This window comes from Heliangelus exortis, chromosome 14, assembly GCF_036169615.1.
Source record: "Heliangelus exortis chromosome 14, bHelExo1.hap1, whole genome shotgun sequence".
Taxonomy (NCBI): domain Eukaryota; kingdom Metazoa; phylum Chordata; class Aves; order Apodiformes; family Trochilidae; genus Heliangelus; species Heliangelus exortis.
The window spans coordinates 17,516,994-17,538,385 of NC_092435.1; the positions used below are offsets into that span (position 1 = coordinate 17,516,994).

Here is a 21,392-nt window from a genome sequence, read left to right on the forward strand (position 1 = left end):
AATTCCTACCCCTTGTGTAAACCCACCCTGCTTCACTTCCAGCTAAGACGAGGAATGCAGGTGGGGGAATTGCCCGGTGCCAGGCAGCACCTGCACGCAGGCTCCAGCACTGTAATTAGTGGGGGCAGCACAGGTTAATTAGGACTTTGCATTTGTGCTGCACATCAATCCAAAGTCGTGGGTTGGTTTTTTTTCTTCCCCCTCTGGTAGCTTCTCCTGGGATTTGTAGAAGGATGGTAGTTGGCAAGATTAGTAATAAGACAGGGTGGGGATCACTCAAGAGGACTCTACAGTGCTGCACAATGTACATGTATAATAACAACACTTCTTCCTCCTGTACCCAAAGGAAAGCTCACACAGAAGAAAGAAACAAAAAAAAAAAAAAAATGAGTGAAGAAATAAACACATTGAGATGAAGAGGAGAAGAAACTGGAGTGATACATTTCTCAGCCAGACACTAGTACCCATGCAGCTTACTTATATTAGTATGATGCCACAGAGATCAGTTTTTAGCAGGAATCCCAAGGAATAAAGGGCACTGACATCTTCCAGGGAGCTTTTCTCAAGTGAAAGATGAAGCCAGGGGGAAAGCACAGAGCAGATCTGAGCTGCTGAGCCTGGCAAGTGAGAAACCTATTGATTCAGCTTCATCTCTGAGAAATGTAAAAGTAAAGGCATTTCTAACTCTTTCTCATAGGGATGCCATAAAGGAGAGAGATGCCATCCAACACAGACCCTGCTGACTCCCACCTGCAAGGGCAGCAGTTTTGTTGCTCCTTTTTGGATCCTTCAGGTCTGTGTCCACATCTTGTACCAGAAATCTGCATTTACTGAACCTGAGGATGTGAAGCAGAGGGAGGGATCAAAACAAAGCAAGTAACAGAGTTGAACTTGGCAAAAAATTTTGAGTGTTTTTGGTGAGAAATAATAAAAAATTACAACCATCCAGATCAATGAAGCATGGAATTCCAAGGCCATTTCACCTGTCCTCCAGCTGCTCTTGCTCTGTGTTGCTCTGCTTTCTTGTTTTGCAAAGACACTACTCAGTAAAGTCAGTTTGATCAGACTCTTTGCTAAGACAAGGTTGAGCTGCATCTCAGACAATTAATCAGAGCTGTAACCAGCTGGAAGGCTTTCAAAAAATCAAACTCCACTGCATTAGCTTAAGAAAAGCTGCACTGCATAAGCTCCCTCAGAGCATTCACTCCACAGCAAGAAATAACACGGCTGCTGTGGTAAACTGGTGGCAGAACAGTGAAAGAAACAGCAGGCACCAAAAAACTACTTCTAAAATATGAGGTGGAGTCACCAGTAACTCCTGGTTCCCACAGAGCTGTGCAGGAGTGGAAGAGGAAGGAGGAGGTGTCACTGCCTTGCAGCACCTTCCCTTGCAGGGCTGCAGCATCTCAGCTGGGCAAGATGCACAACCAGAGAGCCCAGCCCTGCACCCATCAGGAGGGGGGATTCAGTGAACAGGTTTTGTGGACAGAGGCTTTTGAATGTCCTCTGCTGGGTGAGGAGGACAGGGCTAAAACCCTGTTTGATGGGTGAAGAGAAGTGACACAGAGCTGTGACTGTCTTGTAAAAGGCCACCAAGACAATGTCACAACCTTGGCTGAACTTGTAAGTACAGCTCACAGCATCTTGGGACTACAGATTTTTTTCTGTCATTTTAAGTCACATTTATTACAGACATCTCCCTGTCCCTCAGGAACCTGACATTCTTTTGATCCTGCTCTGAGTTCCTTACATTGACATTGGTTCTTTATTCATATGGAGGCCACCAACAGACTGGCTTTCTGCTGACAGAAGAGTGGCTTTCTAAAATTATTTTGCAATCTGGAGGCCAGTTTGAAGATCTTCAGTTTGCAGGGAAAAGTAGGCTAAGTTGTAGGTATGGTGTGTCCAACACCTAAAGGTTCATTCCTGTGATCTCATTTTCATTAGCCACTCACCATTTAGGAGATGCTGAACAAGCAGCTGAAGTTACCACCATAAATCCCTTTTAACAAAACAGTGAAATCCTGTGTAATGTGGAGGAAAAAATACATTTTGCCCAGTAAACATTTGAGAGAAAAAAAATTATTGTGCCTTTTTTACTGAGTGAAGGATGGGAGGGAGCATAACTGGACACCCACACTAAGCTCCTGGAATACCAGTGCCCAAGGGGCTGCTGGAAAGGGAGCCTTGTTTACAAATGTTATAAAGAGAATAGTGCCCAAAATACAGTGAGATGGTGGGTTTAGATACAACCCAACAAGCAGTTGCAGGCAGTCAGTCCTGCCCAGATGCTGGATCCTGTCATTTTGTAAGCAGACAGTGTAATAATGTATGTGCATGGCCAGGGCCAGTCCTGGCACACTGATGCCAAGGTCAGCTGAATGACACCAGACATTAATTTGGCCTTCAGAGTTTGTTTTTCTCACTTTAATGCTGCTGGAGAAATTGCTGTCTCAAGAAATAGCCTCAGGGAGCACAGGTTTTGCCCAGATTTTAGAATTTTGACTGTCACAAACAGATTCTGAAGCATCTTCCCAGAGAAGAAAAATTTTCAAGTAGCTTAATTCAGGGAATATGAAAGCAGAACTAGGCATGGACTTCTGCAAACTTGAGTTGTAAGGATCTGGTGGGTAATCTTCCCCTGGTTTAAGACAAGAACAATCTCCAAGTGATCCAGTGCCTTAAAATATGTATGGCAGAGAGGCTGACTAGGACATTCCTGGCAATACTGACATGTTTCAGGGTCTTAAAGTCTTTGTTCCAGCACACAAAGCTCTGACCCAGCCAAGCTTGTTAGCAGTGGCAAATTTATCCCTATTTGATGAAATGGAGTTTTTGGTTTTTCTTTTTTTTCTCTGAGGCAGGACTCAATCCACAGTGACAAAGGGTGGATGAGCTTCCTCCCAACAAACTATTGCAGCTCATCAGAGTGAAGAGGGATGTGGGTCCAGGAAAGACTTCAAAGATGCCAGGAACTGTGTAATGCAGGGAAGGAGAGCACTTAAATGCAGTATGATGTTAGGATGGATGTTAGCAGCATCTGGAGATCTGAGAGAGTGTTTGGCAAATAACAGAAAGGCATCTAATTCAGGACTGGAGCCAAACACAAGCATTTCTTGGCTGCTGAAGGAAATCTCCCCTGGGGTTTTCCCCTGCCATACTTGAAAATTGTTTTTTCCCCATTTGTAATGAAACTCAAATTTCAGTAACTCTGCATGCACTATCTTTTCAGTGAGAAAATTAGCTAGACCTTTGCTTGCTTTCATTCCAGGATAAAGAGAAGGGCTTTTGGAGACAGGCACAGCCACCCCCATCCACCTCTTCACTCCCCAGTTTGGGCAGGTGTGACACAGCCCTCAGCTGCCACTCCTGGCTACAGCCCTGCCATGCAAAGGGACACAGTGTCAGCATCCAATCTGCTGAATTCTGGTCTGTCCTGTTGATTTACTGCGTTGCTAAGGCACCCAGTCTCTGTACCAGTAATTCTGACTGTAAAATAGAATAAAAGGGGGGAAAAAAAATCCATCAAGGTTGGAAGGCACCTCTGGAAGTCATCTAGTCCAACCTCTTGCTCAAAGGAAGGCTAACTTCAGTTAAGTATAATAATTATCTTCATTAGAAAGTCTGGAGATGCAAGAGGAAGGGAAGTTTATAGCAGATTACTTTGCTTCTGATCCTCAGAATCCTGAAGCTGGAATTCCCTTTAGTAATTCTATTATTTCCACCAGTGTGAATGTTTTCTTACTCACCTTGTAATCTCCTGTTAAATTTTTCTTTTCTAATATGCACATTTATGGATTTTATCTCTTGATTGCTTTTGGTTGTAAGATCTCAGACCTGAGCAATTTACAGATGGAGAGAAAGAAGATCAGTTCAAGTACAGCAATACATCAGTGTGTTACTGTGACAGTTTAATATGCTGGAGCAGTACAAAGCTGAGCTGCTACCCTTGCTGCAAGGCCATTAGCTGCACTTCCAGAGAGGGTATAAGTTGGACAACATTGAGTTTACCAATAACTAAGATTATATTACAATTTGGAAGTCAATAAACATAGCTGTTGTCTTGGCTGCTGAGGTTCTGACAACCAGCAATTTTTCTCAGTCAGTGTGCATATCAAACTTCATCTGTCATCCTTAGGGTTACTAACAGAGCACTGGGCAATGTGCCATAGGAAGCAATTGTGTGCTGGGAGGATGTTCTACCACATCTCTTTTGCTTCCAGTGAGTTGGATTTTATGATGGTTTTCTTTCCTTCACCCCTCTCTCTGCTACAGCCAAGGAGGGATGTGCAGAGAGGATCAGCTTCCTGAACCTGGGCTAGCCACATCTCCAGAGGTTGCTGCAGTTATTTCAGGCTACCAAAGTTTTCTAGAGTTGTTTCAGTTACCTGCAAGGGGTGAGAGCTCCCAGCCACACACCAGCAGCTGCAGGCAGAAGAGGAGCCACTCCGTGGGGGCTGAAATGGATGGGATGCCTTTCTGCTTCTTGCTCCTCTGACTTCAGGGTCATGTGGAGAGAACAAAGGTCAACCCTGAGTTTCAGTTGTGAGACAAATAATCAAGAGTGTTTTTCAATTAGAAGTAAAAGCATCAAATTCAGTTTAACCACCTGAATCAAATGTGAAACTGGCAGAGTGCAGGTTTGATACTGATGCTGTTTGTGTCAGAACTGCCATCAGTGTTGTTCAGTGATGTGTTCAGAACATGCTGTGTGTCAGACACAGAGAGCAAGCACCCCCCAGACTCCCCCAGACTCACCCCTGACCTGCAGCAGTCCTTACTTCAGCCTCAAGGCTCAACAGTGCACTGCAGTCCTGACCTACATGTCCTCAGCCTTCCTGGCAACATCCTCATCTGGGGAGTGTGCCAATCACAACCAATCCTTCCAGTCAGTGACACTTCTGCAGGTGGGAAAATGTCACCAAGCTGAAGAGCACAAGAATTCATACCTAACATATGTCCCACTGGAGCAGCTGAAGGACAGGTTCTTCAGTCTTGCAATCCCACTTGTCTCTGCCACGTCCCCCTGTTCCTGTCCCAGCAGACTGTGTCTGTAGAAGGTTATTTCTGTCCAATGTTACAGCAGATCTCATCAATCTGTTCCAATTCCAAAGTGGAACTCTAGTGTGAAAAGCAACTCTGCAAAATAAACAGACAAATAAAATCTCATCCTAGAGTTCTGTCTTCCTGAAGTGTCAGGGAGTCCACATCACACTTGCTCAAGTAACAGCTCCAGGGATGGGCTCATCTCAGGGCTATTTCTGCCCCCTCAGCCCAGACATCAGTAATTAAAGCAATGAGGATATGCAGCCCAAATAGTGCCCTTCGTTTCCCAACGTGCACCCTGGCACTTGCAGTGGGACTCCAGAATGTGATCATTGCCTTGATTTGGAAACAAGGGAACTGCACTGCTGGTTCTGCAATTGAAATTCATGGAATCCCTTATGTTGGTACCACACAGGACAACACAGGCTCCAGCCTGGTGTTGCAATCAAAGGATCAGATCGTGTAAAGTGCAGAGTTTTGTACCACCCAACCAATTCCTACTGCATCCCAAGAGCTCTCCCTGATGGATCTGAGCTAACCCTTCAGGATAGACACCTCTCAGAAAGTGACAGGCAACTGCCTGGAATATGGGCTAAGCTTCAAAGCCACACTTGAGATGGCTCCCCTTTATTTCTTTGCTCACTGAGTATTTTGCCTTATATCTGAGGTGAGCTGGGAAGAAGAGAAAGGCTTGAAGCACTAAAGCACAAAGACTAAAGTAACACAGAAGAGAACTGTTCCATGTTTTAATGTCTGGGGGTTTTAGTCCCTTATCTCTGATGCCAGCTGGGGAGAATTAAAGACTTTCCTTGGCATTAGATGAAAATGAAAACATCACTTATAAGAAGTAATGGTCAAGCTGAAAGAGGTTCAGAGGTTCACCTTGAAATTTGGCTTTGATGAAATATCCAGAAATACCAATGCCTCTTAAATGGTCTGAAGCTCTTGGTAATGAACAGGGCAGGGAGGACCAGCTGATTCTCCAGCATCATCCTGGGCACAGAATAGTGAAATGTGGCCACTTTGCTGCCTTTTCTGCTCAGAAATCATTCAGAGAAGACCTTATTTTAAAGGCCATGGAGCAGAAATACAATAAAAATACTAAGTGAATGGAACTTTTCTAACTTTCTAGAAAGGCTTGGGTTTCTCTGAGGGTAACAGTTTATTCCTCTTTATCTTCAAATATTTCCCCTTGCCTGAATTCCAAGTGATCAGTTTCACTGCCCATTCCAGTGCTTGGGATTCGGGGCAGCTCCCCACTCCCTCCCCTTCCCCATCTATCTGCACCCTGCAGAACTCATGGGTTTGTGTTCACAAGGGTGCTGCCAGGACATTTTAGACCTGTGGGGCCAAATTCACTCCGTGTGTGACTATCAGGGAAAAGGAGAGAATGGCATCAGAAAGAAACTTAATCCCTGATGCATCACATGGTTTTGTGTCCTGTTCAGTTCTGCTTTTCTTACAGTCAGGGTGAAACTGAAGCAACAGCCACCATTCCAGCTTTACAGTGTGTGCTCATGGAATGTTCTGGGAGAGATCCAGACAAACAGCCAGGAAATAGGAAGGGCTGGAACTCCTGCTCACAGGCATTATCTCCGGGGTCTTCCCTTGTTCCTCAAGGCAGAGTTTCATGGTTTATAGTCTGAGACACCCAGGGTGTTTAGTGCAGATCCCCCCTGTGCTCTGGTGTGCTGGATCTCACCAGTGCAATCACACACACACAAAAAAGGGGACTGTGACAGGAGGTCCCCAAACCACAAGCCAGAGGAGATAAAGCCAGTTCCCCAGTGAATGTCTGAGTGGCACAAGGGCTGCCAGCAAACTGAAAGCAGCAGTATGTGGCTGATGGAATGTAAGGTTCCTCTCAAGTGTCAGAGCAATTGCAGAACTGCCAGGCAGATCACAACTTGTGTCTGCAGGATGTAAGGGAGTGTCAGGAGAGACAACCCCAAGAGACAGCACAGTAATTTAAAGGAAGAAACGAGCAGTATCCAGAAAACACTACAAAGACTTGTACCAAGAAACAGAAGAATCAGTCTTACAGTGGCCATCTATGTCACTGCTTCATTTAATTCCCAGTGCAGCACCAGGGCTGATCTCTTCTGGGGTAGCCACCAAACACTTATCTTCTGCAAGCCCTTGGGTGACATGGTGTTTTTGAAAGGATCACATCTTTGCTGGTTTCTGGGTTTTTCTGTGTGTCTCTCTGCCTTTCCCTGGGACTGACAAAAAACTGGAACTTACAGCTGTTGGGTCCCAAACCTCCATTTACTAAATAGCCTTGCTCCTATAGACATTTAAAAAGGAAAGCAATTTAGGAAGGTGTCTACCTTATCCCATCTTCTTTTCTTAATGTAACTGTGAAGGAGATGTTCCTGCATGAAATTATCTAGTAATTTTCTTGTCTTTATTTCCAGTGTTTCAAGTGTTCTTAGGAGAAGCACTGCCAGACTTTCAACATATTGTTTTGGTTATCACCTTGATAAGTATAACACTATTCTGCCTGCCTACCCCTCTTTTTAAGGCTTCCCTGCTGACTCCTGATTCCCTTTATTCCCTTTCCTGTCAGCCATAAGCTTCTTTTCTTTCCTCAACCAGTTTCCAGAATCTTCACGATTAAGTTCTTCTACCTTTCCTTCCATCCCTCTATGGAAATGTTCAATCCAATTCCCTGCCTCACATGAAGGCTGTTAGGAGCTCAGGGCAGAAACTCTGTGTCATTTTATGCAGCAACTTGCCCACTTTCCTTGACTGAAATACACCCACCAAAATACAAATGAAACTGCTATTCCACAGCCTATCAGCTGCCCTGTCAAGACTTATTCCTGACCGTGCTCTGATGAATCCAAATGCCTGCAAAGACCTTGAGTTAAGCTTATGAAGCATGATCCAAGCTGTCATGATACTTCCCAGTAGCTTGACTTCAACTCAGCTATAAACACAGAGCCTCTGAGAGCAGCCTTTTATACTTAGTTAGAAAATGCCTGCTGCAGAAAAATTCAACAGAAAATAATAAGAGCCCAAGGGGTCAGATACTCATCCAATTCAGAGCTGGAGATTTTTAAGAGCAGGTTTTCCTGTGAGATTTCCAGCATTTCAGGCTTCTAATCCTTTAAACTCTGAACCAACTGCATCTGAAACAAGAAAGAAAAACTTAAAACTAACTCAGTAAAAAACAATAAAATATCCAGACTTGTTTGAACACCAGACATATTGTGATTTGAGCTGGCAAGGACAGTTTGGTTCCACTCTTCCTGTCTTTTATCTTTAGGTCCCATTGCAAGGGCAGCATTGTTCAACACAGCCTGGGCTTGATCTTTACACAGGCTCCAGCAGCTCCTGCTGCCTCCCCGGGAAGCTGTGAAGACTCTTGAAAATCAGGCCTATTGTAAATGAACAATCAAAAGCATTCAGGCTGAACAACCATTCAAAAAGCACACCTCAGTAAATCACCATCTGGGTAAGGTCTGCCATCCTCTTTTCTAGGGTCTGCTTGTTACAGGTGATTTGTCTTTTCAGGTGAGGAAGAGCCAGACTGGGCCCTCCAGGCTTTGCCTGACATCAAGTAAGGGGCTGGTTCCAGAGGGAAGAGCTCAGCAGGGAACACAAGAACACTTGATTTTCCCCCCTCAAAAGATCTGTGGTGGAAAAGGGCAGAAATGAGCCTGGCTCTTCTGCAAGGAGAAAACAGACACACAGCTGGGAGCAGAAGGAAAATCACCAGGAGTGAAGACTGTCAAAGTCTAACTCAAAATTCAAGATGTGTTTTTACTGAAGTCTGTTGGAAAGTGCTGGTACAGTAAAAAAAAAAACTCCTGCCCCAAAAGAGGACTTCTTCCCTCCTTTCTTATTCCCTCAACATTCAGAAATGCCAAGAATCTCCCTAAAAGCTGGTGGCAGAGTTCAACCTTCAACGTTAGAGAAGACTGGAAAACACTGACCACTGGCTCTGCAGGGAAGGCAAAGCAGCTGCAGGGAGGTTTCCAGTTTGTGTTTCCTGCTTAGAAAAAAAGGAATTTTAAATCATCTGTCTGCCTACATGAGGAGGGCAGGTGCATTTCCTTAAATAAGAGAAACAAACCTCACAGGGGAAAAGAAAACAAAACAACTTCTCTGTAAGGGCGATTTCCATGGTAAAAAGTGAAGATGTTTTGGCTGCTGGGACACCCAGAAAAGGTAACAGGATTGTTGTTGTTCCTAATGGGAAACCCTCATCACTGTTCCCCCATGGAAAACAGGCTGGATTGCTTTGGTTTAAAACTTCCCCAGAGCTGGCAAAGAACAACAACAAAAAATTCCACCCTGGCAGGTGAAAGTGTAAGAAAGCCAAGAGTGACCCAAACTAAGGAACTAGAATATAAATTTATCCATGGTTTACCCTTGTCCCTCACAACCAGCATCCTCTTATATCCAAGGAGCCCTTTCTATCCTGTCAAAACCCAAAGTGGGTCACAAGTGATTCAAACATTCACAATTTTCACACACAGTTCCATTCATTTCCTTCTGCAGCCCCGAAGTTGACAGCACAGAACAGTATAAGCCAAAAAAAAAAAAAAAAAAAAAAAAGACAGATCTTGCATGGGGAAACAAATGCCCCTCAGAACATACACAAAGATCTCAAACAGCAACTCTGCCTTTAGTTTCCAAGAGCTTATCCCTGCCAAGTGAGGTAGGAAAAAATAATACAGGAGCATGTCCTTAAGGACAGTGTCTCTGCAGAGAGAGGAAACCCTGTAAGGGGCTTCAAAGGGTTAATTCAAGAGGAATTTCTTAGCATTTGAATACTTGGCTTAGCAGGAGCCTTTATACTCTTTAAATGTGGAAGATGGGAGGAAACAATTGCATCCTATTATCTTTACTGTTTTTATTATGATGAGCTCTTGCAGAGTGCCTAAAGCCTGTCTGAGGCTGCCTTTTCCCACACCAACAAATAAGAAAAGTCAATATTTAGTGCTGAGGTTGAAGCAACTGGAGTTTTCCTTAAGGCAGATACAGCTTTGGGCTTTAAGCATCACTTCAGGGTTTTGAGAGTCCAATCCAAAACAGCAGAGCACTCACCTCTGGTTGCCTTTTAAAGGGTGTTGGGGCTGCTCAGAATTTCTAGCCAGTGGCCATGGATTTATAGAATTAGTTCCTACAGGGTCAGGCAGCCTTACACTTGGGGAGCTGAAAGGCAGGAGGGCAAAATGCCCCTCTGGGTGTGCTGAGCAGCATTTGGAAAGGGCTCTGCTTCTAAACTGAGATTTCATTTGACATTTCTCCATCCAAGGATCTCTGTCCCCATGTTTGCCAAAAAGCCAATTAAAAAATGAGGCAAGAAAGGTGACTGACTGGCAAAGGTGATGAGAGCTGATGGCTTTGGCAGGCTGAAATATGACTCAACTAATAGTTAGTAAAGCAGAAGTGTGCAAGCTGTTAGCTAATAATAAACTAAAAATATCATCAAAAGGAAGGTGATTTTGTGCAAATGTTACCAGGAGCCTGCACCATTGGACTCTACAATCAATGGCAACACCCCTAAAAAAACTGTGTGGGAACCAGCACATGTTCTGGAGTTTTCCAACAAGCTGCAAATAGTGCTACACACTACCAGGATTCTGCTCCAAGAGATGTTGCCTTAACTCCCTGCTCCAAGTGCTGAGCCAGGGGACTGGGACAGACCTCAAAAGCTCTGCTTTTATTTTGGTTCAAAGGTAAAGAGGTCACTACTGCTCCAGTGCTGTGAATCTGTAGGATTTTTCTGCGTAGATGAAACTTCCAGAGATGTTAAAATAGGTGTTTTATCCCCTTTTTACACACTTTTTAATTTGTGGAAAGCAACGTGTAGAGGGAAAGCAGAATGTGAAAATCTAGAGGCTGGAAATTTTGAAGTGCAAAAAGAACACAAAATTTCCAGCCTCTAGGTTTTTGACCACGAGTATAGAAGTTAGACCAACTTAGAGCTTTTAAACATTTTTCTACACTTGGAGATTAAAAACCTTCTTCTTTGTATTAATGTCATTGATTATCCTTGTTAAACTAAGTAAAATTGACCATTATACCAATACCAATACCAATGTTAATTACACTTTAGAGCCCATTTGAAGCTGGTAAATTTTCTTTCTACTCTGGAAATTTTCTTTCTGTCCTCTCCTCATATGTTGTTCCCAGCTCAGTCCCCAGCCTCCTACCTCGGACACTTCAGCCACTGCCAAGCTCCTGCAGGAATGGAACTTTGATCCCAAGAGACCCCTGGGCTTTTCAGCTTTTTCCTGGCTGAGCAGGAGTGTGGGATGTGCCCTCCCCAGCAGGGACCAGGGGGCTGCTCCCTGGAGGATGGAAGGAGGGCAGGGAGGAAGGTGGAGCTGGAGTAGCTGCCAGTGGTTTTCAATTGGTGGGTCCTGCTTTGGTGCTCTAAGGAGAGGGGGATTAGAGGCAGGTCAAGAGATAAAAACTCCTGAAACAGGAGCTCAGACACTGCCCGGGGAGTGTGTGCCTGACCTTTCAAAAAAAGCAGAGGCAGGGGACAAAAAAAAAAAAGCTTAGTGTGGCCAAGTGGCTGGAGATGAGGCACCCCACCATGGCACCGGGGGCTCTCTGTGCCCTCCTCCTGCTGCTGGCCCTGCAGTGGGGACCCGGGCGGGCAGGGGAGTTCTGCCATGGGTGGGTGGGCAGCCCCCAGCGTGGCCACCGTGGCTTCCAGTGCCCCGAGCTCTACGATAGCCCCCAGGCCACCTTCTGCTGTGGGACCTGCAGCCTGCGCTACTGCTGCTCGGCCAGAGAGGCCCGGCTGGACCAGGGCCGCTGTCCTGGGGACCATCAGCAGCCCAGCCCCAGGCCTCCGGTGCCAGGTAAGCTCCTCCTGCCTCTTGCACTTTGGGAAGGGGGCATCTCAGATACAGTAACCTGCCCTTGGTGGCATCTTGGAGGTAGTGACCTTCCCTTGGTGCCATCTCGGATGTAGCAACCTTCTCCTTTGGTGGCATCTCAGATGCTGGAATTTTCCCTTGGTGGCATCTTGGATGTACTGACCTTCCCTTGGTGGCATCTTGGATGTAGAAAATCTCCCTTGGTGGCATCTCAGATGTGATAACCTTCCCTTGGTGCCACCTCAGATGTAACAACCTTCTCCTTTGGTGGCATCTCAGATGTGATAACCTTCCCTTGGTGCCAGCTCATATGTCACAACCTTCTCCTTTGGTGGCATCTTGGATGCAGTAATTTTCCCTTGGTGGCATCATGGATGCAGCAACCTTCCCCTGGTGCCATCTCAGACGTGATAACCTTCTCCTTTGGTGGCATCAGCCAGATCCTTCCTCTCTGCTCTGTTCTTTGGAGCTCCATGCTGTAACCTAGGACAGCCCATGAATGAATGGCTAATGTCACTCTCCTCTTTCCAGTGCCCGTGTACGTGCCTTTCCTCCTGGTTGGATCTGTGTTTGTGGCATTTGTTGTTGGAGGTGCCTGTGTTGGAATTTGTTGCTGCAAGTGCTTAAAATCCCAGGAGGAAGGGCAGCAAAGTGGACTTGCACCTGGTCAGAGGTGGCTGCTAGAACCTGATCTTCCTTCTCACCTCCCTGCTTCCAGTTCTGCCACCAGAAGCTCCCTGAGTGGTCCTCAGAGCAGCAACATCTGCATGGCCCTGGCTCCATCTCTCCCCATTATTGGGCTGCCTGAAGATGCTCACTTCTTAAATCCTCCACCCACCACTGGGCAACTCTTGCCCCCTTCCCGTGCTACCCAGAGGATACCCACTGATCACACCACCCTCCTGGCACCAGCCTCTTTCCTGAAAAGAACAATTTATGGACCCAGTGCCTCCCCTTTCGGGGTACCAGAGGGTGACCAGATGATGCACTCAGGAGTTCATGTCTGAGCAGATGACCCAGCAGGAGGCAGCCCAAGCCCGGAGCTACTTTTAACTATCAGAAAAAGTTCCTCTGGGCTGAAAACAAGGACTTTCAAATGTCAGATGCTATTAGAAAGTGCATCGATTTTGGCTTTTTATGGCTCTGAAGAGGAGGTTTTGGAACTTCTTTTAGGTTCTTGGGTTTTTAACTTGCATTATTTTAATACTATTGAAAAAGGCACCATTTTGAGGCCTGCTCAAGGAATGACTGAAGCTGTGGAAACAAATACCACCCTTCCCTGGACCTTTCAAGCTGCCTTACCATGTTGCAGGGGACAGGGTTTCAGTGTCTGTAGCTGTGCCTCTCCTCAGCACCTTAGGACAGGAAGATGCCACCGGGCAGCCTGCAGGGCAGGGACAGGACAGGCTGTACTTAAACCAGACACTTTACCAGTGAAGTGATGAAAGGTGGGAAAACTCTGCCTGTGATTCACCTGCCCCTGCTGAACCATCAGTTAAGTTGTTAAGCTGCTAAAGAAGTGACTTCTAGCCCTGATTTCAGCAAAATGTACTGTTAGTTCAGATCCTAGGGGAAGGTGGTAAAACAACCCATGTGTTCCTTCCCCTCTTCCAGTGGTTGAGTGGTCTTTTAGTCTGTCTTTACCTGACAGCCCTTCAGATGGCTGAAGAATTGCAGGGTAAGGTAAGAATAAAATAAGACTCCAATCAGTTCCTGAGCTTGCCTACTTGGTGGTGAGGATTTATGCCGAGGGCTGCAGCCATCCCCTTCCCAGCAGGACACCGATAGGAAGAAGTTGTCAAAATACACTCCTCACAGCTGGAGTGTTTTACCACCTCCTCAGGGCACAGAAACCTGAGTGATTATCCTGTGAAGGCATGTTAAAAGGACTCCACAGGTTTTACCAGTAGGAGCAGGGGGCAAGGCTTAAAAATCTTCTAAGTAAATGCTAAAGCCTTTCCTATGTTAGTACTGCCTATCAACCAGAAAACTGGTAAGATAAAGATGCTTGAGACTTTGAGGAGTCCGGGGGACTAATATGCTTGTAAACAAATGGATGACCTTGCACTCTTTTTTTGCCTGTTCATAGAATCATAGACTCATAGAATCCTAGGGGTTGGAAGGGACCTGGAAAGATCATCTAGTCCAACCCCCCCTGCCAGAGCAGGGCCCCCTAGAGTACATCCCCTAGGAACGTGTCCAGGTGGGTTTTGAATGTCTCCAGTGAAGGAGACTCCACAACCCCCCTGGGCAGCCTGTTCCAGGGCTCTGTCACCCTTACAGTAAAAAAATGTTTTCTGATATTCAACTTGAACCTCCTATGCTCCAATTTACACCCATTACCCCTTGTCCTATCACTGGTCACCACTGAGAAAAGCCTAACTCCATCTCCCTGACACTCACCCCTTACATATTTGAAAACATTGATGAGGTCACCCCTCAGTCTCCTTTTCTCCAAACTAAAGAGACCCAGCTCCCTCAGCCTTTCCTCATAAGGGAGATGTTCCACTCCCTTAATCATCTCAGTAGCTCTGCGCTGGACTCTTTCAAGCACTTCCCTGTCCTTCTTGAACTGAGGGGCAACAGGGAACTGTTTTACTTCCAAACTTTGTATCTCAGTTCTGGCTAGCAGCTGTGTCTTACACTGCTGCTCACAGCAAGCACACACATATCCGAGTGCCTTACTTTGTTGTAGGGACAAGGTGGTGTGTTCAGATAATGGTGTGAATCCATAATGTCACAAAACCTTGCTGCCCCAGGGTGCTGCCTTATGTTTAGGCTGCCAGCTCCTCTTAAAGCTGGAGTAGGTGTATAAGAATGGCAACAAAATATGCTAAAAATAAAAGCTTCCTCAAAATACTGAGACTTGTGGTGTGCACTTGTTTGAGCAGTGAAAAATAGTAAGTTAAAGCTTCAAGAAATACACTAGCTTGAACTTAAAAGTTGTGCTGTGAAAGGTCACTGGGGTTTGTTGATACACAATACAGCAGATGGAATGATGGCTTTTCAAGTTAGGTTTTAATCTTGTATCCCCTCAAAGCATTTAAAAAATGGCTTTTTTTTAAAAAAAAATGAAGTTACTGTTGTTTGTGGTTGGCTTAGGAGAACCTGCAGGTGAACGGAGTAGTTTATGTGGTTAAATGTCCAATTTGGACAGGACATCAGGACAAAAAACCCTGTCAGTTCAGAGATAAATGAACAAAATCCTTCCTGATGCTCTTAGTTCTGGGAAATGCAGAGCAACTCCTGGCTTGCTTATGCTGTTAGGAAGTTCCATTTTATGCTTGGCAGACCCAGGCATTAGAAACTGAGAATCTGTGGTTGTATCAGCAGGTCTCTCCTCTAAAACATCATTATTCTCTGCTATAGATTTTGTGAACTAGGAAAGCAAAGGACTGTGTCACCTGGCAGGAAACTTCAGCTGCTACTCTTGTGCCTCCAGACCTCCTGGTAACTTCAACTGGGATGGAAAACTCTCCAGCAGGCAGCTTCAGGATGAGGTTTTTAATTAAATTAGAAGCCAGAGATAAGATACCAATAAACCAGAAAAAAACCTACACCAAAACCTAAAGCAAACAAAAGCCAACCAACAAATCAACAAAAGGCCAAGAGGTTGATGTGTAGTCCTAAAGAATTAAAAGAAAATAAAGCTGATCAGAAGTGAGGAGCAGGAAAGCTAAGTGGTTCTGTCAATGCTGCCTTAACTGTTCTCTGGTGAGAATTAGCAGTGCTTGGAGTCACCATACTTCGTGTATTCCACAACTGAAAAAAAAAAAAAAAAAAAAAAAAGAGGAAAAAATAAGGCAAAGGGGCTTATCTGGCAAATCTGGCATGGGGAACTACTTGATTTTCTGAATCCCTGTCACAGTATTTTTAATAAGAGTTAAACCTCATGTTTGCAGCAAGGAGCCAGATTTCAAGGGTTCCATATTTCTTTGCAAAAGAAAACAAGAAGTGACCAATTTGTTGCACTCCAAGGGCTGGAGAGACATTTTTCAAAGGACCATTTGCTTAACATCTTCCATGGAGCCCCTCTGGAAACTCGGATTACCTTGGTCACAATTAACATCTGCATTAAAATCAGATCAACTCATGCAGGGAGTAGGGGAAAAGCACAGTATTTTTAATGTAAATTCTATCTCTTTACTAATTTAAGAAGCCTTGCTAGTGAGTTTAGCACATCTTTAGGTAGATAGGATGTGTTCATGCTAAATCCCTTTTTTTTCCTCCCCTAAACTGCTTTTCCTGGTTCAAGCTAAAGAATAAGTACTTAGCAGAGACTAATAGGCTACTTACCACCTATTGTACCAGATGCTTTGCTTTGTTTGCCTAATGAGGGCCCCATCCCCTTCTCCTCAACTTCTAATTAAGAAATTATTTACACTCTTTGCTCCTTAATCCCCAGTAATGACACAGGTTATCTCAATTGTTCCTGGTGGATTCCTTCTGGGTTTAGGAAGAGAGGGCTGGGCTAAGAGTGCTTTGGGAAGCTGGAGATGAGAGCTTTGGGTTCTGAACACAAGCTGGGGCATGGAGGGAGGGACCCAGCCCTGCACAGCAACCGAGGTGACAGTGACTGCTGCACCAAACCTGACAAACGCCGAGGAAAGAAGGGAGAAGGCAGCAGCTGCTTCTTTCCAATAAATCTGTTTCTGCCTAGGAAAAAAAAAAAAACAACCAAACAAATCATTATGTGCTCCCCCTTTCTCTCTAGGGCCTCTGAAAGATGCAAAGCTTATCTGTAAATGAGCACTCTTGCCAGGATACGTTCTGTTTGTTGTTTTGCTGGGTTTAATTTTTATTTTTAAATTAAATAAGATCTCTTGTGCAGAAGCTATGTGGGAGGTTTCAACTCACACCAAGTGCTTCCTTCCCTTAGCTGGCTGAGGACCAGCACAGCAGCCCTGCTGCTGACTTCCAAACCTCATTCCCAGGAACCAGGCAGTCCCTGCTTCGGCAGAAACAGAGGCTTGCAGCGGCCTGGCACGATGAAACTGGAAATATTTTCCCTTCCCTAGGAAATCTGGGATGTGCATACAGTGATCTGCTTGCCTGCCCACCTGCCTCTTTGCTTTCATGTAGCTCTGCACGTGGATTTTGCTGGATTTTTTTTTTAATGAAAAAAAAGACATGTCACAGTGTAAGACTTCTGTATGAAAAATTAAAAATACAGTCTGGATTGCTACAACCCCTGACACCACCACCCCCTTTTTTTTTTTTTTTCTCCAATTGCCAGGCAAAGAATAAGGTGACAATGAGTTTGGCAGCCACTTTGGATGCTGAAGTTCAGAATCCTGTCTGTCCTTTACAGTTTATTTCTGTTTATTCTGTCAGAGTTATAAAGCTGATTCTGGATACAGGACCTCACTGCAGTTGCCACTGCACAAACCCAGGTTCTGGCTCTGTCCCAGCAGCATTTTGCAAACTCAGGGATGCTGCTACCTGGGGCTGAAATGCTCCTGGTACAGTTGTACTGACAAACAAACACTTTGTACCAGTGCAAAGTACTTCTAAGCACAAATCAAGCTCTGGACCAGCTGCACAAGTTATTTTCTTATTAAATCTCAGGAAGGGAACGGAATTGCTTGCTAGGACACTCAGCATCATCATGATTCAGAGTAACAGAAATGCCAAATAAAGCCTGGCATAAAGCAGCCAGGAAAAGAGATGGATGCTGCTGTGTTGCTTTCAGGGATTGCAGGGGAACTTCTTTATTTCTCTGGGCTCTTTAGTGATGAGGATAACTGAATAAAATGCTTTCTGAGGCTTGGGGAAATGGATTCAGTTCTGCACTTGGCAGAATACAGGACACAGACAACTTGCAGTGTAAGCTGCAGACTCTGGGTTTTTCTGCATCACATGTTTTATTTCAGAGGACCCTCTCTGGCTTCTGCTCATTAAAAATGGTCACAAGGGCCACACACATTACCCCCTTTCTAATGGGCATCTTACTTGATTTTTTCTTCATGCAACCATTAAGGATGTGTCTATGGTCATGTCCACGTGTGAAAAATTGAAGGGTTGTTGTGGCAGTGTAACACCCCCAGAGACAGCTCTGTCTGCAGCAGGAACTGATGAAGCTTGCCTGTTGCCTCCTGTTTCTATGCTCTGATGATTCCTGACCAGGTGACAAATGAGTGAAGGGCTGTCTGAACATCCCAGCTCCCTGTCCTGGGGTGGGTCCTACAGGGGGAGCTCTAGAAATCACCTCTCTTGGAGAAGGATTTTACCTCCTGTTTCCAGGAAGCTTGTAGGAACTTCAGATCCTTGAGGTTTCAGCTTCCTGTATCATACCTGCATGGTTTATCAATGGATTCAAAAGGTACTGGGAAGATGAGGAATGGGGACTCTGGGAAACAAGTTTTGTTTCCTTGGGATGCCAGGTTACTCTGCTGGGTACTCTGTGGGGTCTTCTCAGCCATCAGGCTCACTATTTGAGGTTGTTTTTTTCCTCAGTATCACATTTTGGTGTGGATCTTGAGCTGTCTTTTAAATAAAAACTTTTATACAGACTTCTACTGAAGAATGTGAGGCCCTTGGCATAAGCTCTTGGCCTCATCACTAACAAAACTATTGCAAAATCTTTTCCATCTCCTGCAGCTGTGATCCCCTCGTATCAGAGGGTGGGAGATAAATGAAAATAAAAAGAAACACTGATTTAGAAACCAGCTCCTTGTTATTTCCAGTGAATCTCCTTGCCAGACAGGTATACAAACAAACCTGCCACGTTTACTTATGTCTTTTAAAAATACTCTGTAGATAAAAGCAGGATAAATTTGACTGCATTAGGCAGGACAGTGTGATGACATTTTTTATCAAACTACCCAGAGCCCACACTATGGTGTTCATTGAGCCTTTGTGGTTTCTGTTAGCTTTCTGCCAGCTCTGTAAAGAGAAATAGTACCTGGTATGTCATAAAGCCTGCTGAGGCTAAATTATTCCACAACTTTTTTTTTCTTTTTTTCTTTCTTAAACAGGCTTGGATCAAACAGTTTGCACTATTTCAGTGCTTTGTTCCATTTGCACTATTTCAGTGCTTTGTTCCATGTGTCATCAGAGCTTTTGATCCAGTAAAATATAGAAAAAAACAGATTTTGAGAACTACAGGCTTAAGCTACCCAACCAATGTGTGCCCTACAAGTGAAACCTTGAGTGATCCATTACCAACTGCACCGTTGAGTTTAATCAGAATTAAGCTGATCACCAGGGGAACTTTTGCAAAGACTGTAATCAAAACCAATTTAATTTCCAGTTTGGTATGGAGTGGCAACAGTCACAGCTGCAATTTGGGAAACCTCGGGGTTTCCAGTGGCAAAGAGTTTCTGCAGGGGACTGGCTGAATAAAATTGTATCAGGGACTCATACAGGGAGTAGCAGAACCTGAACTGGTGGGTGTCTGTTCTCCTCCTGCACTCACTAGGGAGCAATGATTGGATTTCTGAAAGTAAAAATGCTGTGGCTTGAAGAGCACAGGTAACTTTTACAAATTAATATTGGCCTGGGCAGAAAAAAAAAAAAAAATGCAAGACTGCACAGGAGGCTGCTTTGTAAAGGGGCTTTTAACCCCCGAGACCTCCCCTGGAACACCCTGGGGAATTCTCTTGCCCAGCTCAATACATTTATGCTTCAAAGAGCAGCTTCTGCCAAGACCCTGATTTCTGATGCTTCAACGTGAAATAAAGAGCAGTTTCTCTCAAGACCCTGATTTCTGATGCTTCAAAGTGAAATAAAGAGCAGTTTCTGCCAAGCCCCTGATTTCTGATCTGAAGAAACGATGTTTTTCATTCCAGATCAAGGGGAACTTGGCTAAGGGATCCATATCACCCACCACATCACAGTATGGTGAAATTTGGTGGAGTTTGTAGAGCAAACCAGGTCTGTTGAACTCAAACAGCAGAGAGGAAGAGGATCTTTACAGGGCTCATGGATAAGAAGTGGCCACTTTGCAAACTGAACTCCCTGTGTTGGTTTGGAGATGGGTCTGGGATGAAATGCTGGTTGAATCCCTGCCAGTGACTGATTTATCAAGGGCTTTTCAGAAGTTTTGCTTTTTAACAAGCTGTAACTCAGCAATTCAGGTGCTTTACTTTTTAAATGAACCTTCTATTGATGGAATTCACAAATGTAATGAAATTGTGCTACCTTGCAGGCTAGAGGTTACATAGGAGAATTGGAAACAGGGCATTATTATTTGAAGAAATGTCTCCATCTCTACTCAGGACTGAGCAGGCACTCTGGAGGAAGCTGCCAAGGGGAAAGGGAGGAGCAGGCAGTGTCTGCAGCATCTCTCGTGCACACATCAGGCAGGATTTGCTTTGCCAACCTAGAGCTGTTCACAGGTTGCAGGATTCTCCTTTTAAATCTCCTCTTTCTCTGCTGTTCAAATCAAGATCTGGTTTCCCTGCATCCAGTTAGTATGGAACTGACAGGATGTGTATACAGAGCAGAATACAGCTCCTGGAATTCCAGGGGTCCTCAGATCTCATTCACTTTACCATCTGGCTTACAAAAACAGGCCCTGATATACAACAGAAAAGAGAATCCACACACACAGACTAGAGCCTACTGCAATAAACAGATGGAGGCTTTTGATTCCCTCCAGAAGAGACCAGATGTGCTTCCAAGCACAAACATATGCATTCCCTCAAATTAATCATAATATTCACTTTAGGTTTATCTCACAGTTTATCTCCAACACAGGAATGAAATAATCTGCTAATGCTGCAGATGCTGTAGGTCAGTGTGCTTTGGCTTCCAGAGTGACTTCTGCAATAATGAAGTTAACATCAAACTGCATCCTGGCTGTGAGACAGCACCCTCAAGTAGATACAATTCATTTGGCATATTTTTCACAAAGCCAAGTCAAGCCAAAGGAACCAAACAAAATTAAGACCTGGCAACAGAACAGTTGCAGTACAACTGCAACACCAGCTCTGTAACTTAGAGCAGTACTTCAGGAAGATGGAAAACATCTTTAACCATTAAATCAATCAGGAGAGTACAATTTTGCCCCTGCATAAGCAGGAGCTAAAGTGAACAATCCCTTGTTAAAGGAATAGCATGCATAAAGCCAGATGAATTGGGGGGAATATTAATTCAGGGAAAAGTTACACTTTCCTGTGCCTGTATGAAGACAGGCTCAGCCAGCCAGGGACTGTAAAATTTAGTATCAGTTTCCTGTGTGCAGCTCCTGTTATTTATGTTTTGTTGTCCCTGACAGCCACATGTTTTTCACTACAGATAACAGACTCCTTCCTCAGTGCACTGAAGAGCTCTTAAGCTGCACACAAATGACACACATACCTCTTGCTAAGGTAGCCCTAAAATCTCAGGATAACATCATCTGCTGTATGCAGATACCACTGCAAGGAGTTCTTGCACTTCTAAATCTTTGCCATACTAGATCATAACATAAATATTAAATAGCTGCACTGTGATACTAGTCTGATGTCCTTTGCATTTTCTTTATCCATCCCAGGGGATTACTGGTCTCTGCTG

At 44.6% G+C, this 21,392-nt stretch overlaps 1 protein-coding gene and 1 long non-coding RNA gene across 3 annotated transcripts in view; one reads left to right on the top strand and one right to left on the bottom strand.

Moving 5' to 3' along the window:
• Window positions 1-3,753: 3,753 nt before the first annotated feature.
• The window catches only part of LOC139802586 (uncharacterized), a 30,037-nt gene continuing 12,398 nt past the window's right edge, over window positions 3,754-21,392 (bottom strand). The window contains exons 3-6 of one of the 2 annotated variants that reach the window (XR_011728698.1): window positions 8,083-8,180; window positions 4,950-5,137; window positions 4,389-4,498; window positions 3,754-3,837 (exon numbers count right to left, since the gene is read on the bottom strand). This is a non-coding gene — a long non-coding RNA (uncharacterized lncRNA). Of the gene's footprint in view, window positions 3,838-4,388; window positions 4,499-4,949; window positions 5,140-8,082; window positions 8,181-21,392 lie in introns of both variants that reach the window. The other variant, XR_011728699.1, reaches the window with a different exon arrangement.
• LOC139802643 (protein shisa-1-like) lies at window positions 11,606-13,243 on the top strand. The gene is made up of 2 exons (XM_071757976.1): window positions 11,606-11,876; window positions 12,426-13,243. Exons 1-2 carry the CDS (start codon window positions 11,606-11,608, stop codon window positions 12,899-12,901), a joined length of 747 nt encoding a protein of 248 aa, XP_071614077.1. The 3' UTR covers window positions 12,902-13,243.

Excerpts from the sequence above, each read along its gene's own strand:
- LOC139802643 (XM_071757976.1), top strand. The coding sequence starts at position 11,606 with ATGGCACCGGGGGCTCTCTGTGCCCTCCTCCTGCTGCTGGCCCTGCAG. Across the intron at positions 11,877-12,425 it reads CCCCAGGCCTCCGGTGCCAG|TGCCCGTGTACGTGCCTTTC; the intron begins GTAAGCTCCTCC and ends TCCTCTTTCCAG.